Source organism: Battus philenor, unplaced genomic scaffold, assembly GCF_028537555.1.
Source record: "Battus philenor isolate CCGP_79_NKW_IND1 unplaced genomic scaffold, ilBatPhil1.0.hap1 SCAF_1, whole genome shotgun sequence".
Lineage (NCBI taxonomy): Eukaryota > Metazoa > Arthropoda > Insecta > Lepidoptera > Papilionidae > Battus > Battus philenor.
Window position 1 is genome coordinate 6,521,629 of NW_027181661.1, and position 18,318 is coordinate 6,539,946.

General features: G+C 31.9%; 1 protein-coding gene across 1 annotated transcript in view; it reads right to left on the reverse strand.

The window, feature by feature from the left end:
* Positions 1-4,578: 4,578 nt before the first annotated feature.
* Nep2 (Neprilysin 2) overlaps positions 4,579-18,318 on the reverse strand; it is a 63,339-nt gene continuing 49,599 nt past the window's right edge. The window contains exons 4-16 of the mRNA XM_068768846.1: positions 15,326-15,433; positions 14,731-14,976; positions 11,943-12,154; positions 11,379-11,555; positions 10,131-10,216; positions 9,656-9,761; positions 9,266-9,450; positions 8,815-9,055; positions 8,117-8,285; positions 7,226-7,344; positions 6,081-6,212; positions 5,454-5,594; positions 4,579-5,335 (exon numbers count right to left, since the gene is read on the reverse strand). Of these exons, the coding sequence (XP_068624947.1) occupies positions 5,135-5,335; positions 5,454-5,594; positions 6,081-6,212; positions 7,226-7,344; positions 8,117-8,285; positions 8,815-9,055; positions 9,266-9,450; positions 9,656-9,761; positions 10,131-10,216; positions 11,379-11,555; positions 11,943-12,154; positions 14,731-14,976; positions 15,326-15,433 (2,123 nt within the window). The 3' untranslated portion in view covers positions 4,579-5,134. The remainder of the gene's footprint in view (positions 5,336-5,453; positions 5,595-6,080; positions 6,213-7,225; positions 7,345-8,116; positions 8,286-8,814; positions 9,056-9,265; positions 9,451-9,655; positions 9,762-10,130; positions 10,217-11,378; positions 11,556-11,942; positions 12,155-14,730; positions 14,977-15,325; positions 15,434-18,318) is intronic.

Genomic DNA, 18,318 nt, shown 5'->3' on the forward strand with positions numbered 1-18,318 from the left:
TAATCTTTGGTCTTTAGCTCTTTTACGCAGAAAAATTGATATTCATATCAATTATCATATTGGAATTGATGAAACGGCTGTTATTTTGAATTTTGAATTTTTACACTGAGCTTGTATTAAATTGTCAATTTTCTGTTTTAAACTACGAACTAAAGTTTTTTTGTTACTTTCTTTTATTCGATTGTTCATATTAACGATTAACTCTTGCTTAATATTAACGAGAAATGTATATATGTAACATCAATAATCTGTGTACGATTTTTAAAACTAGTTCTTTTGTATTACACTGCTTCGATAGTAGAAGCGCAAATGTTGCTAAATCAATACGCAATACTCTTTCAACTAACTTATCATTTTTAATTTTTAATCAACTTGACTCACCCTATTTATATAAAAAAGCTAAAATTTTAAACTGTGTCGATGTGGTGGAAATCGCGTATATATCGTAAAATAATCAGATTAGTCGAGTTGCGTTATTACAATAATTATAACACCAATTTTAGGGATAATTAATGTGGTAATCATTAAACCATTTTATTGCTGTTACACATATCAATGAGCAGTGGTGGTGTAGCGGTAGAGGACTGAGACTTGCGATTGTAGGCTACGGGTTCATTTCCTAAGATAAAGTGCTATATAATTCATACTTTATGTATTAATTATATAGTATTACCACTGCTCAAAATCAAGATTTAAGAGGATGAGCAGCAGCGTCCTCTGCGTTCCATAATACCACAATGCGATTATAATTAAATATAGTCATAGAAATATGTGGAGTGCAACATTGTCATAAAACGTAAGCAGACATGTAAAATGTGTTTATAGTAAAATTTGTGGGATTGAAGGTCATTCACTTACATCTGATGATACAACGACAATAAAACTGAAGTTGGTGATATTAACATGTCACAGCGTTGTCTGCAACCAACGTTTTTTTACCTATTTCTTATATAAAATTCCAATTATAAATACAATTTGGTAACTGTTGGCAATAGAAGATGATTAAGAAAATGAACAATATTTAGCCACTTCCGCACATGCAGTGGTAGTCGTGCAAAATATAGTGCACCGCCCGCCAGCCCGCTGATAAATGCGTATACGACAAACAATGCGAATCACACAAACGCCACCGCCAAATTACTCAACACGTGTTTTACCCCTCCACGGGGCATCTTCAGGAGTTATGTTACACCGATTAGTGCAGGTTGACTGTGTTTGGCACAGACACAGAGTCAACTACGCATTTTGGGCTGGCGGGCGGTGCATTTGTTGCACGACTACCACTGCATGTGCGGAAGTGGCTAAATATTGGTCATTTTCTTACTTAGGATGGACTTCCGCAAGGTAACGCCTGATTCCATTAAATAATGGAACATAAATTCAAAATACTATTTGACAAAACTTAAATGCAAAACCAAACTGCTATATCTATGGATATTATCACATAGAGTAGACAAAATATAATAAGAAGCTAATTCCCTTAGTTAAGGAAAACAAAAACCTTAAAATCAAAGAGGTAAAATTAGAAAAGAAATAGATTTCTTCAAAAGCGAGGAGAAGACAAATAATATTATATTTGGCCTGGAAGAAAAGAAAAGCTCGACTTTCTGAACAACCACCGGAACTGAAGGAAAACGTATAAAATAGTTTCAGGACATTAACAAAATTCAACGCTTAGAAATCAAATAAAGAGTACACAACAATGCGAAGCCAGTTCTACGTTCATTCATAAGTAATTAATAAATAAAATACTAAAAAATAAGATATGCGTATAGAAAATTGGTATTAGTGAACATTACTCAAAAGAATGTTAGAGAAAAGAGAGAAAAAATAGCTAGCAAAAGAGAAGAAAATAAGCTAAATACCATATGTGAAATATATGACTTATAGTTAGGGAAATAGGAAGCCAAAAATCATCGCCATCCCTCTTACTTAAAATCACCAGTCTTAATAACAAATTGTACCTTTAACTAGGTCAAACAGAATAAAATGCTTTAGTTAGGTGATACGATTCAGATCCAGCTCTCTTTTTATTATGAGTCTACTGCCGAAAAACATTAACAATTTCGAACCGTCGAATGGAAAAAAAACCTAACCGAAGAAAGTTTTAACGACGAGAAAAGTTATCATCAGTCTCCTAAGCCACGCCTAAGTGGATTGTCGTCGAAAGGGTAGGGGTGATGACCATAATCCTCCAACGGTAGCAACAAAAATCATAGCCAACGAAAATGTTAAATTTACATAGCAGTCCTCAATGTATTTACCTCAAGATCGGATAAAATCTTGCTGAACTTATGTATGCGTTAAAACAAATTAAGTGATTCATTGTCAGCCTTACTTAAATAAGAGTTGGAGAAGGCCTTCGCCGATTAGCAAACAGATATAGGAGAAGTAAATATAAACAACATTTTTTTTATTTATTATTTATTAATATACTATTAGGCAACGATGATCTGAATTAAGACTATATTTATAATTAAAATTTACAAGAGCGGTTCCAATACTTACATCACATTTGGTTGTGGACAACAAATGTGATCATCCTTAAAGAAACTCATTGCGCTTATATATTTACATTAAAGCATTTTTTTTTATTTTATAAGTCAGACTAGAACACTCGTTCGTATTATCGATTGAACGTTTGTCTCGCCTGCCACTTATATATAAAATGCTACGTCAGTTTATTCGTTAATATTTAAAATTGGAACATTAATCTAAGCTTTTATACCCCCGCCATCTTAACCATCCAAAGCCGTCCATTTGTCTATTCACTCACACAACTTCATCCATTCATTGGTTCATACGCTCCTCTCTCACTGTCCTTTTGTTCATCCACTCATCAATCATAAACTTACAAATAAGTTTTATTATTAATTCTTGATTTAGTAAAACGAGAAACTTCATTAACGGCTGTGACAGCCTAACTAAAGTTTTCGAAAAAAAGTTTTTCACCATCCATATATGTTTATCCATCTTATCTATTATTCTCCTGTTCATTCATCTTTCCATTCATTCAACCTTTCATCCACCCCCCCCACCCCATTCAATCATTTATCCATACCCACTTCTCTTACTTCCCTTATTTTCAGAAATTTATCTAAGATCAAATTACATACATATTTAGTCGTCACTTTTTCGTGTTTAGCTAAATCAAAACTCAAAACAAAAAAAAATTTGAGAGTGCGTGAAAGTCCTAAGTTCTTAAAAAGATTCTTTTTACCATTCGTATGTGTTTCTCCGTCTATTATTTCATTATTTATTCATCTATTCATTCAATCTTTCATCCTTAGCTATAACCATGAAGAATGCCAAAACTCATTAATTTATTTAATATTTTCCCATAGATACTACTACATTTGTACTCACCCACATAGCATTTTATACACTGAAGTATAGTTCTAATTCAAAATATAGTTTAGTAAGTATAGTTCTAAGTCAAAATATTCCTTGTATTAAAATTTGTAGTAAAAGCAAAGTCAAACGCAAAATATGCAAATAATTATAATCAATATCTCTAACGGCAGTGCCTGTCAGTTTAAAGTTTTAACAGACGGACGAGCAATTAAGTTGCATCAGATTGTACCGAAAGTAATGAATAACTCAAGAGAAATTTTCATAGCATTTGTGGTTGACTTTTTCTGCTTTACTACAAATTTACTTTAGTTTCTATATATTATTTCTTATTTTTGACATAATTTGACTCTTAGTAACAATTTAGTCGTCGCGTTCATCTAAAAATGGCAGTGTTAGTTATTACATACAGACTCTTTTTGGCAGTTTTATATTCCTTGAACACAAATAATATCATATGTTGTTTAAAACTAATGACGCGATTTTGATATACACATAGAATTTTGGTGTGTTGAATAGTTCTAAAAATTTTGTTATATCTTCACATTCCTTATACGGCTGATTCGACAGAGAGATTATAAAATAAAACGATATCGTGTAAAAGTAAATAAAGGTAAAAAAAAAACCAATTTGATCAAAAAAAGGAAAAAAGGAGAAAAAAAGAAGTCTATTTTTATACTTTTAGAAAATTTAATGCTTATACTAATACAATTTATAGAAAAATCATGTGAAATGAAAATTTAACAACAATTATAGCTCGGGCACAAAAAATATTCTCAAAGGAATTACAGGATTTTCTTTAAATTTTTTGAAACGTTACAGATTCTCGATACATTTTTAAATAAGACTTTAACAAAAAAAATAACTAACTGAAAAAATAATACAATAAAAAAACATGGAAAGGGATAATTGTTTCATACCGTACTATTCTATTTCTTAGAATTAAAAGTGGTTGCTAACCATAATTCTATTTTCTACTCGCTTATTCTTTAAGCATTATCCTGTCATGTATAACTATTTAATATGATTTTTAAAACTAGTTGTATCGTGCTAAGTGTTGCAGACAACAAACGCACTACTGTTATAACTAACTTACAACTATTACACATTTACATTTAAGCATTTTTTTAGGCAGACTGAACTCATGTCCTTCATGTTTTACAGCTAAAATATGTATATAGATACATATTTTAGCTGTAAAACATGAAGGACATGAGTTCATATTATACAATTTAGTAAAAGGGCGTCTTTTTATCTATTTTAACAAATTTTGTGGCGTTTTAACTAACTTTATATCTTACGTTAAACACTTAATCCGTCATTGTTCCGTGAAAATTGTAAAAGCACTAACATTACACTATTTCACGTGACGGCAATCGTAAAACACTATCTAACAAGTCTCAGAGTATGTAGATATAGAAACTGTGATTTAGATGAAGAATTAATGACGTTCCTAGGAAGGTCAGCAACCATGGACGGTCGAGGATGTCGTAGCTTCGGGTTCCGGGGTGCTGGATCATCTTTGTAACGTTCAAGTAATCTTTACGGGAGTCTTTCTGGTACCACCGGTTTTTTGGTCATTCGGGTAGTGAGAATGACAGTTGTTGACGCGAGAGTATTAATGACAGCTATTGAAGGGTGGGTGGTAACGCCTTTAGTTGATGGTGGTGGGGGGGTGTAGCTGAGATAATTCGAATAGTAGTTGGAGGACGGGTTGGAGCTTCAGCCTTCGGACAGTGAGGAGTTTGGGGGATGAGCCCTCAGAATGAGGGCGTAGTCGATCCTACCAAACCTTGCATTTATTTTTGGGGTTCATAGGGCTGCCGACGGGGCATTGGAAGTCACGCGCGAACTCTTCCATGTTGGAAAGTGGTCCTCGTACGCGGAAGCGGCCTGGTGCGTGGAATCCGGTCGTGATGCGGAGCTTGATGGCCTCATTACGGTACACCGAACACCACGTGCTTGCCGCGCTCAGCCAGAACAACTGTCACAATATATTTTACATTAACATACAAATTAATATATACATGTATTTTTTTAAAACAATATAGTATCCAGGTGCAACTCCTAGCATTTGTTTTTTGGAAAATGTAAAATCGAACCTGCTTAGGCGTGAACTTCTCGAGTCCGGGCAGACGGCCTTCGGTTCCGTGTCGTTCGGTCCAGGCCTCGTACGCGTAGTAGGCTTCTTTGATGCCTCCGTTGTCAGCGATGTTCTCGCCCTGCGTGTTTACGCCGTTCAACTGGAATGGGTAATCATTTTAATTGTTATTAATATGAAATACCAAACATAAGGATTTTCAATCAAGGAATACCGCAAAGTTGGTGTATTTTTAATATACTATTCAAGTATTAACGACTGACAAAAATGCAAAACTAATATAGTAAATCTACTATTTACAATATTTACACCTAATTCAAAAGTTCATATGTTATGTGATTAGAACAATAAACTAAATCACCTGATATGTGGTTAAATACTAAAATATCATTAAGCTAAGGAAGATATAACAATCGAGGCGACATAGGCCATAACTGCGAAGTAAAGTAATAACTCTGCACCAAAAGTCCTAATCTTCATAAATTAACATTGAATTTCCTCATTAATTTTGAGACACATTAAATAAAATATGGGTAATAATATCCTAGGCATACATTCTTTGATACAGTGAAAATAAATTTATCATTTGATTCCACTTATAGCAATCGAAATTTATCATACAGCTTACCTTCATGTTAACCTCCTTTACGGTGTAGTTGGAGTACTGGTCAATGATGCATTTGGCTTTCTCCAAATATTTTTGCTTTGTCTCCTCCTGCCACCAGTCCACCAGGTTGCCATTCTTGTCAAATTGACGACCCTGCCCATCAAATCGTTATTTTAAAATACGTGGTTTTGTGGTTACCCGTACGTTTTGTGTTGTCATACTGAAAGTACTGACTAGTAGAAGGGTATTTAACTAAGTTAATAAAATACTTTTACAAAAACAACTACTGCGTTTCATGTGATGGGTGAAAATAACCACACAGAAACAACATAATCTGGTTATCTTTTGATCTTTTTAGAGGTTTCATCTGATTCAGTGGGTGTTGGAGGAGGGAGAATAATAATGTTAGGGATGGGAACGACAGTGGTTGGATTAGATGTATGAATTGCAGGCGAGTTGGAGACTGCTCCTTTGGTTTTAGATGTTCAGTTTACATATTGTTTTCTCTCTTTTGTTAAATTAACTGAATATTTGCTTATCGTTTTTTTGTCCGCCGATTATTACGATTTGTTTCCAAATGAAAAAAAAAGTGAGGTTTAATCAGGCTTGTAAATTACTCAAAAAGATTACTTGGAATGTATATATCTCAATTTATGTGACTAAAGGCGGTATTACAATGATAGTGTTTCGTAATATACATATAAATGAAACCCTGTTTGGTTTCATTTATATGTACATTATGAAACACGGAAAAATTTTGTGGAATATAATTTAAATCATTAAAAACAAAAGAACAGAATTCGGAAAATAGCACAAAGGCAAAAAAGGAATTTCCGTTTAATTTATGGACTGACTATCTAGATACAATACCTCGTTACACGGAACTATTTCCGAAGATATGAATAATATTTTTAATTAAACAATTCCGTTGAAATCACGAATTAAAATTAATTAAGGTATTTTCACATCATGTAAAATGTAATCATTATAAAATTGTGTAATTGAAAATATGAGCTCCGATAACAACTTTTATCAGATATCGGTATAATAAAAGAGATGCAAAAAGAAAATTGTACAAACATAGGCAATACTAACGTTGTACCAATAAATTAAGAGAATTTAATCGACATTTAGTTAACATAATAAAGAATAGTGTGATGGGAGACCTGATCATCGAAGCCGTGGGTGATTTCGTGGCCAATGACGAAGCCGATGGCGCCATAGTTCATGTAGGCAGGACGGTCAGACGAGAAGAACGCTCCTTGGAGAATGCCAGCCGGGAACTCTGCGTGGACAATAACAAAAACTTCACAAAATGTTCTAGTCCTTTCTGCCTTAAATAATTACTGTAATGGCATCTATTATTGACTTTCTTCTTTAACAATTCGAACAGCTTCGTGAATATTAGTAATTTCTAAAACGCAATTATTTTCTAATCATATACACCAATCCCGCGCTTTGCTTCGTTACGTTATGCGTTTTTACGAAGTTGCGTCGCTGTATAATTATATACTAATTTTTACTGTTTTTCGTTAGATTTTCGTCGTCTCTCGTTGTCTTGGATTCGAGTCTTTAATTATTTTTTTAATTTTCTAATTGCGCCATTCCATTAAAACTCGGGGATTCTTAGAATTAAAAATCAACTCAATGTTAATGCAGGTTTATTTTCACTTTCTTTAGCTAATTTTTAAGTTGAGTTTCTACTAAGTAATATGCTGTATTTTTTTCAAAAGAGAATAATAAATTTATAATTTTTTTTTGTTTTTGTTTACAAAAAATGTAAATAAATTTCCAATTTATTTATTGGCAAAGTTATATTATGTTCGTTTTTTTATCGGTAACTTTGTTCAATTTTCTTTTTAAAAAGTAATATTTTCGTAACCCTGGAACCTATCTTTGATCTTTACATGGTTTGTTATAGAAAAACTTAATTCTGTTTGCGTCGCAACGTGAGGTATAGGTGTATAAGCAAAACGATATTATCGACAATACGAATTACATGTAAACTTTCCGAGTCAAAACATTAAAGTGTAAAAAGATGGAGTGAATGGACTTACGAATGCTGTTTTCTATGGAAGAGTAAAAAGCGTTGACGATTGCAGGACGGCCGTGTGTGACCCAGTCGGTCTTATTGACTGGCTCGCGTAGCTTCTTGAATAGGTAATCAGTTCCGAACAGAGTCAGGTTGAGGACCGACTCCATCAGCATGTCCGATGACATTTCCAACTGAATGAATAAACAACTGATTGATGAGTATGATGAAATATGAAAATATATTATAGGTCGATTTGTCATAGAGATGGAACTCTGTAATAGATTATTTCTTTTATAATTGATTGTCAAACCAACTTAAAATTAATATTTTACATTGACTCGTAGATAAGGCAATTATTGATTGTAATATTGAATTTTGAACTTAGGAATAATAAACTACGATTTCTTTGATTCACAATTCGTATTAATATTTTTTATATAACTAAAAAACTATAGAAATTATGATAGACTTACGTTGATGATAATCAAACAAGATATATTTAACATACATAAACGTTTTTAATAGGATGTAAATAAAGAAAAAGGAGGTTAAGGCAGCGCGATATACTCAAGTACACACTTATACCCAGAAAGCGTTATATGAAATTTCTTAAAATGGAAATTGTATCTTTTTTATAATATTATTTCATAAACTTTTATTTTTAAATACGGACCTTCAACTAAGCATTAAATATTAATGAAAAGAAGATTATTTACTCACCCCAGAATAAAATTTAGTGAGCGTGTCGTCGTTCAACATCTCATTTGGATAGGCAATGTGAGATGTCATGGCTTTTGCCTTATCAAGGGCAGCGGACCGAGTGATATCGTCCATCCATTCAACTTCCTCCAAAGTATGCTGGAATTGCTGTCGGATGTCGTTTACCATTTCCACTGCTTTGGCCTTTGAGGCCTCATTGAAATACTTTCGAATATACAGCGCCCCCACCGCTATCGAAAGGCTGTAATATGGGTTATGTTATGTGATTTATGCTTGTCCACTTGACTCTGACAATATTACTGCTTTAAAGCCTATGGTATATTCGTTATTAATTGCAAAACAATTTCAAACAAAAAACATATTAAGCAAAGGACCTTTAGATGTTTGGAAAACTAATATATTTTAAGAAATATAATGTATATTTTCGTAATGAAATAAAAGTGGGACGAACCTCATACTGGTGGTATCGACGCACTCCTTCCAGCGGCTCTCGCGTTCGGTTTTACCGGACAGAGCGGTCACGTAGGCAAGCTGCCGCCTCCTTAGCTCGTCAGTAAGATAAGATACTGAAGCACCAGCCACCCGCCACATCACGTAATTCGACTGAACCCGCTTCGGTGTTTTCTCCAACAACACCTACGGATTGACATGATTATAGATAGCTTAACATGACACGGAATCGAAATTCATACGCTAAGTGTTGTATTAGATGTGTATTTTTTACATTTTATAATTAAATAATTAAGCGGAGCGTAATAAATTTTTACATTCATTTTCGGAAATGTACAAAGAAGAAAGGTTGATTGAAGATTTGAATGAAGTTATTCGTAAACAAAGATACCTCGAGATCCGAAAGATAGCTAGGCACGTTGACGACGGTTATCTCTTCCAATCCAACGGTGATGTGGGGGGCAAGCAGACGATTGATGTACTTCAACCAGGGAATCCTGTTGATAAAGACGCTTATTCATTTCTAATAATAAATTGATTTAAGACTGATTGAATATTTTTTTGGACTGGGTAAGTACATATACTTATGATAAAGATATAATATTTTTTTATTGTTTTATTAAATACTTGTAAAACGTTTAAATAGCCTTCTCATTTTTAAGTCTCTTATTATTGGCTTTAAGCTTATATAAAACTGACATTATGTATTAAAATATAATAATAAGGATATGTGAAAAAATGAATGATTAAATGTATATATATTTTATAATATATACTACTGAAGGTTTTATAACCATGTTACGAAATAAATATGGGCCAAGATAATTTAAATAGCTTTCACTAGTTAGTCATTTCCACATGCTTACTTGGGGAAACGTTGTTGCAATTCACCGATCGTCATCGGGTTGTAGAGACTGGTCGCGTTGCGTCGTTTTTCCAGCGGCAAGGAAATCTGAAACGGATATCGGCTTAACAAAGTGTTCGAATTACTAAACTTAAAAATTACATTCGAATTCCTGTTACGGCCCTCTGTGTTTCGCATAATCTTTTTAATGCTGTAGAAAAAAAAAATGAAAAAATATATTATATATATTATAGTAATCTAAATATTATAATAAAATCTATTCAACAGCAATTCAAAGAAAATTGTCTAAGAATATTATTCATAATAAACTGTAACTCGTGGGAAACGACAATGTTGCACTCAAACGTATGGATAATGTAATCTTTGCCAATCATTACATAATTAGAATTATTCTTCAAGTACTTTTTTTTTTCAATTAGAACAAAATCTTTAAAATTTTCTTTAAAAAATAAAGCGTCTACTTCACTAAATTTTAACTATACATGTGGTACAATTGTACGATGATATATCATGGAAACTTCCCGGACCATTTATTCCGATAGCTTCATAATTTGTATAGTAATGTTTCTGGGATATACCATATATTTGATACCGCTGTTCTGCCAAATTTACAAGCAATGTATATATTTGTCAAAGTAACAAATATAGTTGGATCTCGCTGGGCCTCGTGATTTGTTGAACGACATGTAACATTGCTGACATATTTAATAGCGTTCAGTAGCAAAATTAAACGATACAAACTGAATGTTTACTAAATGTGAATACATATATACTATCCGTAGTACATTGCAAAGCATTAGTGATCGATATGTTATACAGTGTGTAGTTATCAGTGGGGTCTATGTCAATTTACGCGTTTGATAAACAGATCCGATGTTTGTAAGTTCGGGAGTATGTCGGTATTTATCGACGTCGTAAGCCAACAATTCAAAACACAATCCAATATAATTAGATCACTACTCCATGAGCGGGCTTTTACTGTCGCCTATGAGCGCCTTTTTTAATTGAAACCCGTCAAGAATCGTAGTGTAAATTGATTTAATAGATCCAGAAGTTCATTAAAATTTTTTGTCATCGTGTACTTCGTGAGGCGGCGCTTGTTTATTGCGCCAAATTACTTGATATTTATAACAGCGGCTACGTTAAAAATATTATTTATCACCATCATATGTGTGACTCTGACTTTTGATGTAATTTCATTTTTGGTTTGCTGAAAGGTAACATAACTTTTAGTTAAAACTATACTTACATTGGCAAGCTTCATTTCGAATTCAAGTGACTCCTTCAATTCGGTTGTGGCACGCTCTTTGTCGGCTCCGAGCAGAACAGATATGTCGACCATGTATTGATAGTATGCTTGAACAAGATGATCCTCGAAGCCACGGTTCAAGTACTCCCGACTGAGGCCTAGAGAAGCCTGGTCCAGCTGTTTACAACAACAATCATGATATTCTTGATTATTAAATTTGATAATAAATTACATTTAAATAAGCTTCCAATTACAATATTAAAAATATATAAAAATCACTCGTAAGATACAAAAATATGTCGCGACATACAGAAAACTTTCGCAAATTAGTAAAATACATTCGCAAAGAGAAATATGTTCATTGCACATTTAATAATTCATAAATATTTAATTAACACATCGGAGATTTATGAAATCCATCAATTTGATACGCAAATTCGCATAGCGTTATAAATAATATAGAGTTGTTACAGAGATCCGTTTTAAGGAAAACTTGCATCAATCAACATCATGATAAAACGATTAATCTTAAAAAAAAATTAAATCAAGAAAGACGTGTCTTACATCAATGATCCTTTTAGTAGAGTTCTTCACGTCGACACTGATAGAGAAATCGAAGAAATAGTCAACAGAGTAGCCAGCATCGCGAAATCGGTAAACAGATTCGTCCCAGGAGAAACTTTGAGGTATCCATGAATCTCCCTCGAGCACAGGCCAGCCGCCCAAACGTTTCAACATTTTAAGTAAAGGCTCAACTCCTCTCGCCTCTATTGCCTCTGTAAATATTTAAATTATGAACTTAAAACTATTTACTACTTTAATCCAAAACTTTTAGAACACATAACATAATTATTAAGGATACAGTTAACATTTCATAGTTTTTAATTGATTAAAGTGTCTATTAAAGCCGCGATTAGGAACGTTGTCGTATCTAATTATTTACGCTTAAATTCTGGCATTCTTTTCAATTTGTTAAAGCTAACAATGACGGGTTGTACGAAAGGTCGGCGCTAGACGTCATTGTACAAGAAAACATAATGATAAAGGCGAGAGAACGTTCAAAAGGCTATAAGATTTTATGTTCCATTGTTTCTATGGTTTTTAAACTTTGCAATAATCGCATACATGTGCATTCTGATATATTATTTCAGATTAAAAATAACACAGTACCGTTTCAAAATATATTTTAACTCTTATTAGTTGTAATTTTTTTATCTTATCAGGGTGTATAAAAATAACCATGTAATTATCATATAATGTAAAATATATATTGCGAAACGTAATATCTTATTTTACATGTTACGGAACGAGTGACCGCGGTTGCTTTAAGGTTATGGATTAGAAATACGGACCGGCAAGTGCAGTCTAACACCAAACACCACAAAATGGACAAATGCCTGTATTAAAGTCGTCGGAAAACGGATGCACGCGATTTCCGTTTTTTTCAACTTGAAATTCGTGGGAAAGGCCTGTTTCCAACAGTGGACATCCTGCGGCAAAAAAACGACGGTGATTCCTTAAAAAAAGTTGTAATTGATATTGTAGTTGTTTTAATATAGAGTATTGTAAGAATTACAACTTTTATACTAGTATTGCACAATGATAAATGAAATGTATCGTGATTGGGTTAAATAAAGTAAATAATACTATAAATTAGGTTAAAAGGAATTAATTATGGACTGCGCCGTGTCGGATTCAATTCCCGCGTGTCTAGTTTGCGTCGTGCACTTTAAACGGAGTTGTGCAAATAGCGGAAGCTACTACGCCGCTCACTTTCACCGGTAACTAGTTCGCGCAATAAATGTGTAATTGTAAACTAAATGCAAAGTGAACCTCATCTTACAAAACATTATATATATATATATATATATATATATATATATATATATATATATATATATATATATATATATAATATTAATACTTCAATGTATCATTGAATTGTCATTAACATTTAACAGAATCTGAAATTTTGGTGCTAAAATAATCCAGGCAGAAAAAAGAATCAGAACCAAGTGGTAAATGCCTAAACATTAACAGCCCATATCACTGAAACTAATAAAAGATTCGGATTACGACTACACACATTACATAAGTTACGAAAATGGATAATTTCATTATATGATTTCGGTCAAATCGGATTTTTTTTTACTCGTTACGTAATATTAAAATCCATTTATATCGTAACAAACATCAAAATCATATTATTTATCGAAGCACCGAACGAAGGTACGCCTCCAGTCAAATCGGTGTTATACAAAAGACCTTGTTTTGTTAACCGGCACTGATGTTGATTGACTTTTGGACATTGCGTATCCAATACAATTGATTTGCCATTTAAATGAATTTAACAAAAATGTTATGTACCTATTTTAAATTTTAACTTTGACGTCAATACATATATTTTTTTGTTTTTAGTCAATTATAATTTTATTTAAATGTACAAACTGTCACTTTATTGTTTAAATTTTACATTAGCTAAACTAAAATTTTTGATTATATGGATTATTACATTGAGAATAAATTTAGTTTTACATGCAAAGTTCATATAAACACTGTTTAGATAAAAGCCAGAAATATTTTCAATATTGTTAGGATAATGTGAAACGAGTCATGGTAAACATAGTCCAATGAGTTGCAAACTGATTTCATAAACATATAAGATGGAACTAGAAGAGATGATAGAGTTATATTGAAAAATAACGAATTGAAAACTCGTAATACTTGTGAAACGCTTCGAATGCCCGACTAGTACTGACACACGTTTTGCATCAATCATGGAAATCTCTACTCATCTCTTGCTGTTTAGGCAACATTTTAGATGCTGATATGAAGATATCCAGACCACGAAAGTATCAATGCATACGAAGACAACGTAATGCCATTTTCAGAACACCAATTTTCAATTTTCTTTTACTTAGATAATTACGTTGAACTTCTAGAATCAAAGTACTTTGATACGTATTTAAATATACCGTATCTCTGTAGTTTCTTCTTGATTATATAACTATAATCGTACCACGCGAACTACAATATCCGGAATAAATGAAATGAAATTTATAATCAGAACCCAGGATTGTAGAACGTACTAAAATTTAAAAGACTTTAGGGTGAAATTTTTACCACTGTTAACTACAGTGTAAGATTTACTGTTTAAATATATTACAATACTCGTCCTGTAACAGCTATTTGTTCGTCTACCCATGTTACTATCCATATAGTAACATTTAAGTGATCACTCATAAAAAGAATGCCAGAAGACCCTAATTTAATATAAACTGAAAGAGGTCTTGTAACATTAAGCAACAGCAATAATAAAAACAAACAGTTATTATAAAAAGCTTATACTTACTTCTGTTCATGCACGCCTGGTACAAGGTCTTAGCGAGAACAAATGGGCGTGCTTCGCCTTCTTTTATAGGATCGTCGAGAAGCGTTCGAATCTGCTCTTGTAGTTGATCAGTAATAATCGAGAATGTGTTCACTGATGTTTTATCATCAGGTATTCTAGTGGATTTGACAAAAGAACCACACGCGTAGTCGTAAAATTCATCGCATGGGTCTATTGTCAAATCCATATTTTTAAGAAGTTTAGAAGCTAAAACAAAACAAAGGTAACATATACTTTTTTGCTTTATAATACACGTAAATATTTTATTAATCCACTTGTCTGGTCAACCGAGCGTAAAATTAACCATTGTTATAGCTTAATCGAATGATATTTTACACGATAATTGTTTTTAAGCATGTTTAATTGTAGCTCGTAGAAAATATCATTAATAATACAAATATGTTTTAAATACAATGATAATTTTCATTGGAGAAACCATATAATTTAAACGTCCAAACTATTAACGGATTAGACTCTCCCTGATGAAAATTTTAATGAAAGTTAAAGTGAATATCATAGAATGGTTATTAAAGGCTTCAATGATAAGAATTCTTACCTGTATGAACACATCCAGGGGTATTGCAGATTTCGTTACTCTTGAGGGTTTTAGTCAGAACGGCTGGCGGCATCGATGATGTAATCTTCAGCTGACTACTCTCGGGGACTATTTTTAGAAAAGAAAAAAATAACAAAAAAAAAGAAAAAAAAATTCAAATAGTCAGTTGAAGCAATCGTAGAGTCAGCCATAAGAAGAGAATGAGATCTACACGACACAATAATGATGTAAATTATTTATGAACTGAATTCAGTACACAGTCATAATTAATTAATTAAATTTTTAATGTAAATTAATTAATCAATTTACATTAAAATGATAAGTGTTTTAAGGTATACATACTATGTTTCTATGATTAATCTTTTGCGTGGTTGGTCAATTTTGAGTATTGTAATAAAAGTTCATACTGGTTACGGTTTGTAGTAGTCCATTAAAATATAAAATTATACTATAAATTTAATAATGACTTACAACATAATTGACTAATGAAATTGTTGTTTAAATAACTTAGAATGCTTTAACGTATTATCAAGGTCTGCACATTATTGTTCATTCTAATTGAAAATATGCAAAATTGAGGTTGATTTTAAATTGTCGAAAATATCGCTTGTTCTTAGGTTTTGGTAACTATTCTTATTACCACCGTTATAAGTAGGCCTTTTACCACTTCTAAATAGTCCAAAATGTTTGTATCCCCTGCCTGCTTCTTTTCGATGTTTTTTAAGGATAAAATAGTTTTTTTTTTAAAAAACATGTTTTTCTAGTAATTAAGTTAAAAATAATTTGACCTGATTATATTCCATATACCAACAAACAAACTTTGTGTTACCTATTTTAAATAAATACGTTAACAATGAATAAAAATAAATAAAAATGGAACTAAATTTGTTTCAACCACTTAAATTTTTCTGTTTCCGTAGCAATTTTATAATTATCCAGTAACAAAAAAAGTATGTGAAATTTTAAAGGTAAATGAACTTGACATCGGTAATACGTTTTATTTCTTAATTAAATTTAAAATACAATAAATGACGCACTGTGACGAATCTAATTAGCTGTTATCGTATAAAGTCATTTTGTACTGTAAAATAAAAAAAATGCCTTTTTTCTTTAACTACAAAACAATATTCAAGTTGGTCGATTGAAAGTTTGAGCATTTGAAAGCCATTTGATATATTTACGTCCGTCCATCGATCGTGTTAAAAATTCGTATTCAAAGCTAGAACGCGGTGACGATGGGGACTTGTTATGGGACATGTGCCCTGGTTTAATAATGACAGCATCCTTCGGTGTATGTTCAACTATGCAAATTACGAGGCCCTCTCGAATAAATACGGTTTTGTTCTTTACAATGTTTATTTTTCCAAACGTTAAGATTTTATTATACATATATTCTATTAGCGAAGGGAAATTTCGTGTTCTTTTAAATATTAAACAAATTCAAATAATTATAGGTGTAAATTTTTTTTATTGGTATGGAACAGGCCCTTAACGTGACAATACACAATCTGCAGGGATAGATAATAAACAATAATTAATTTTAATATCTAGTACTCCTGTTAAAAAAACGCTTTATACAAATTAATTTATTTACCCTTTCTGAAATTATTCTTGGATAGAAAGTACGATAGATTAATTTGCATCAATAAGCTATGTATTCGCCCCTTTAAAGCATTTAGGAGTAAAGTAAGTAATACCAATCGCCCCGTATAAGACGAGATAAGATTTATTATATTATATGATAAATCAAAACGAAGGTCTAAATTATCAGTCTTCCGCGTCTGTTTACCAAATTCAATTTTGATTACCGTCTTCTTATATTTACAAAGTGATGACGTATGCCCTTGTCATAGAGACGTTTAGGTTTGTTATTGCTCCGGATGATATACAAATGCGTGACATAACGAACGGTTAGCGTGTTTAACACTTCCAGTGCAAACAAACGAAGACAATCTATCGTTTTATTATAAGGAGACAGAACAGAAAAAAATATCGCAAAAAAGTGTCAAGATCAGGACATGGAGGTCGAATATAAATAATGCTTTTATGAACTTTGAGTGGGCGAGTGATATTGAAAAAACCATATTGCAATTGTATCGCTGTATTAAACAATTAATATTAAAAGATCGAGAAGCAAAAGAATGACGTAAGAAATTATAAAGTTCTCCCATATATATAATATCTGCAAAATGATTTGAATTTCTTCGTCCTATGCATTTATGAGATATTGGAATAAAGTAATATTTCTTTTTAGTTGTACTATTTAGCGTTTGGAGACGATTTATTTTAATTTACATAAAAGTTTTTTCGTACCTATCGGAACATGTTTACTATTTTTTTCATTATTCACTTTCTAACTTTCATTTTAAATTTATTTTTTTATTTTCTATAGTTATGTTTTCAATCGGATGTTTCTCTACAGTATTTATATTCGTATATTGACCATACAATTGTTTAACATTATTATAAGCGTCATATTATTAAGATGTAACTAGACCTTGCTTTGTCCACCTATATAATTTATATTTGACATGTATTTGTGTGAAATATCTGTTTCGGCAAAAAATCAGAATTATTAAAATATACACAAAATGAATACATTTATCGTTATTTCTAATCATGCGCACACTTCGCAAGAGTAAGAAATATTTTTGATCAGAGTTATTTATTCAAGAATTTCTAATAATTTTATTATTTATTAAACAACATTTTTAAGCGTGTCATAAATCAACATAAAACTGAAACCAGAGGTTAAAACAGGAATCCCGAAAACTAATTTGAAAAATGTATTTTAATAATAATTGTCATTCCATTTCCTTTTCAATTTCATGTTAGAGTGAGTAAAATTTCAACAAACGACTGAAAAAAAAATAATAGTATGCATTAATCCAATCACCAGATTTGAAAATAAAATTCCTTCGTTTGTTAAATTACCTATTGAAAATTGTTAGTTATTACATCCAACACTAAGTGGTCGGCCATGTTAAAAAATG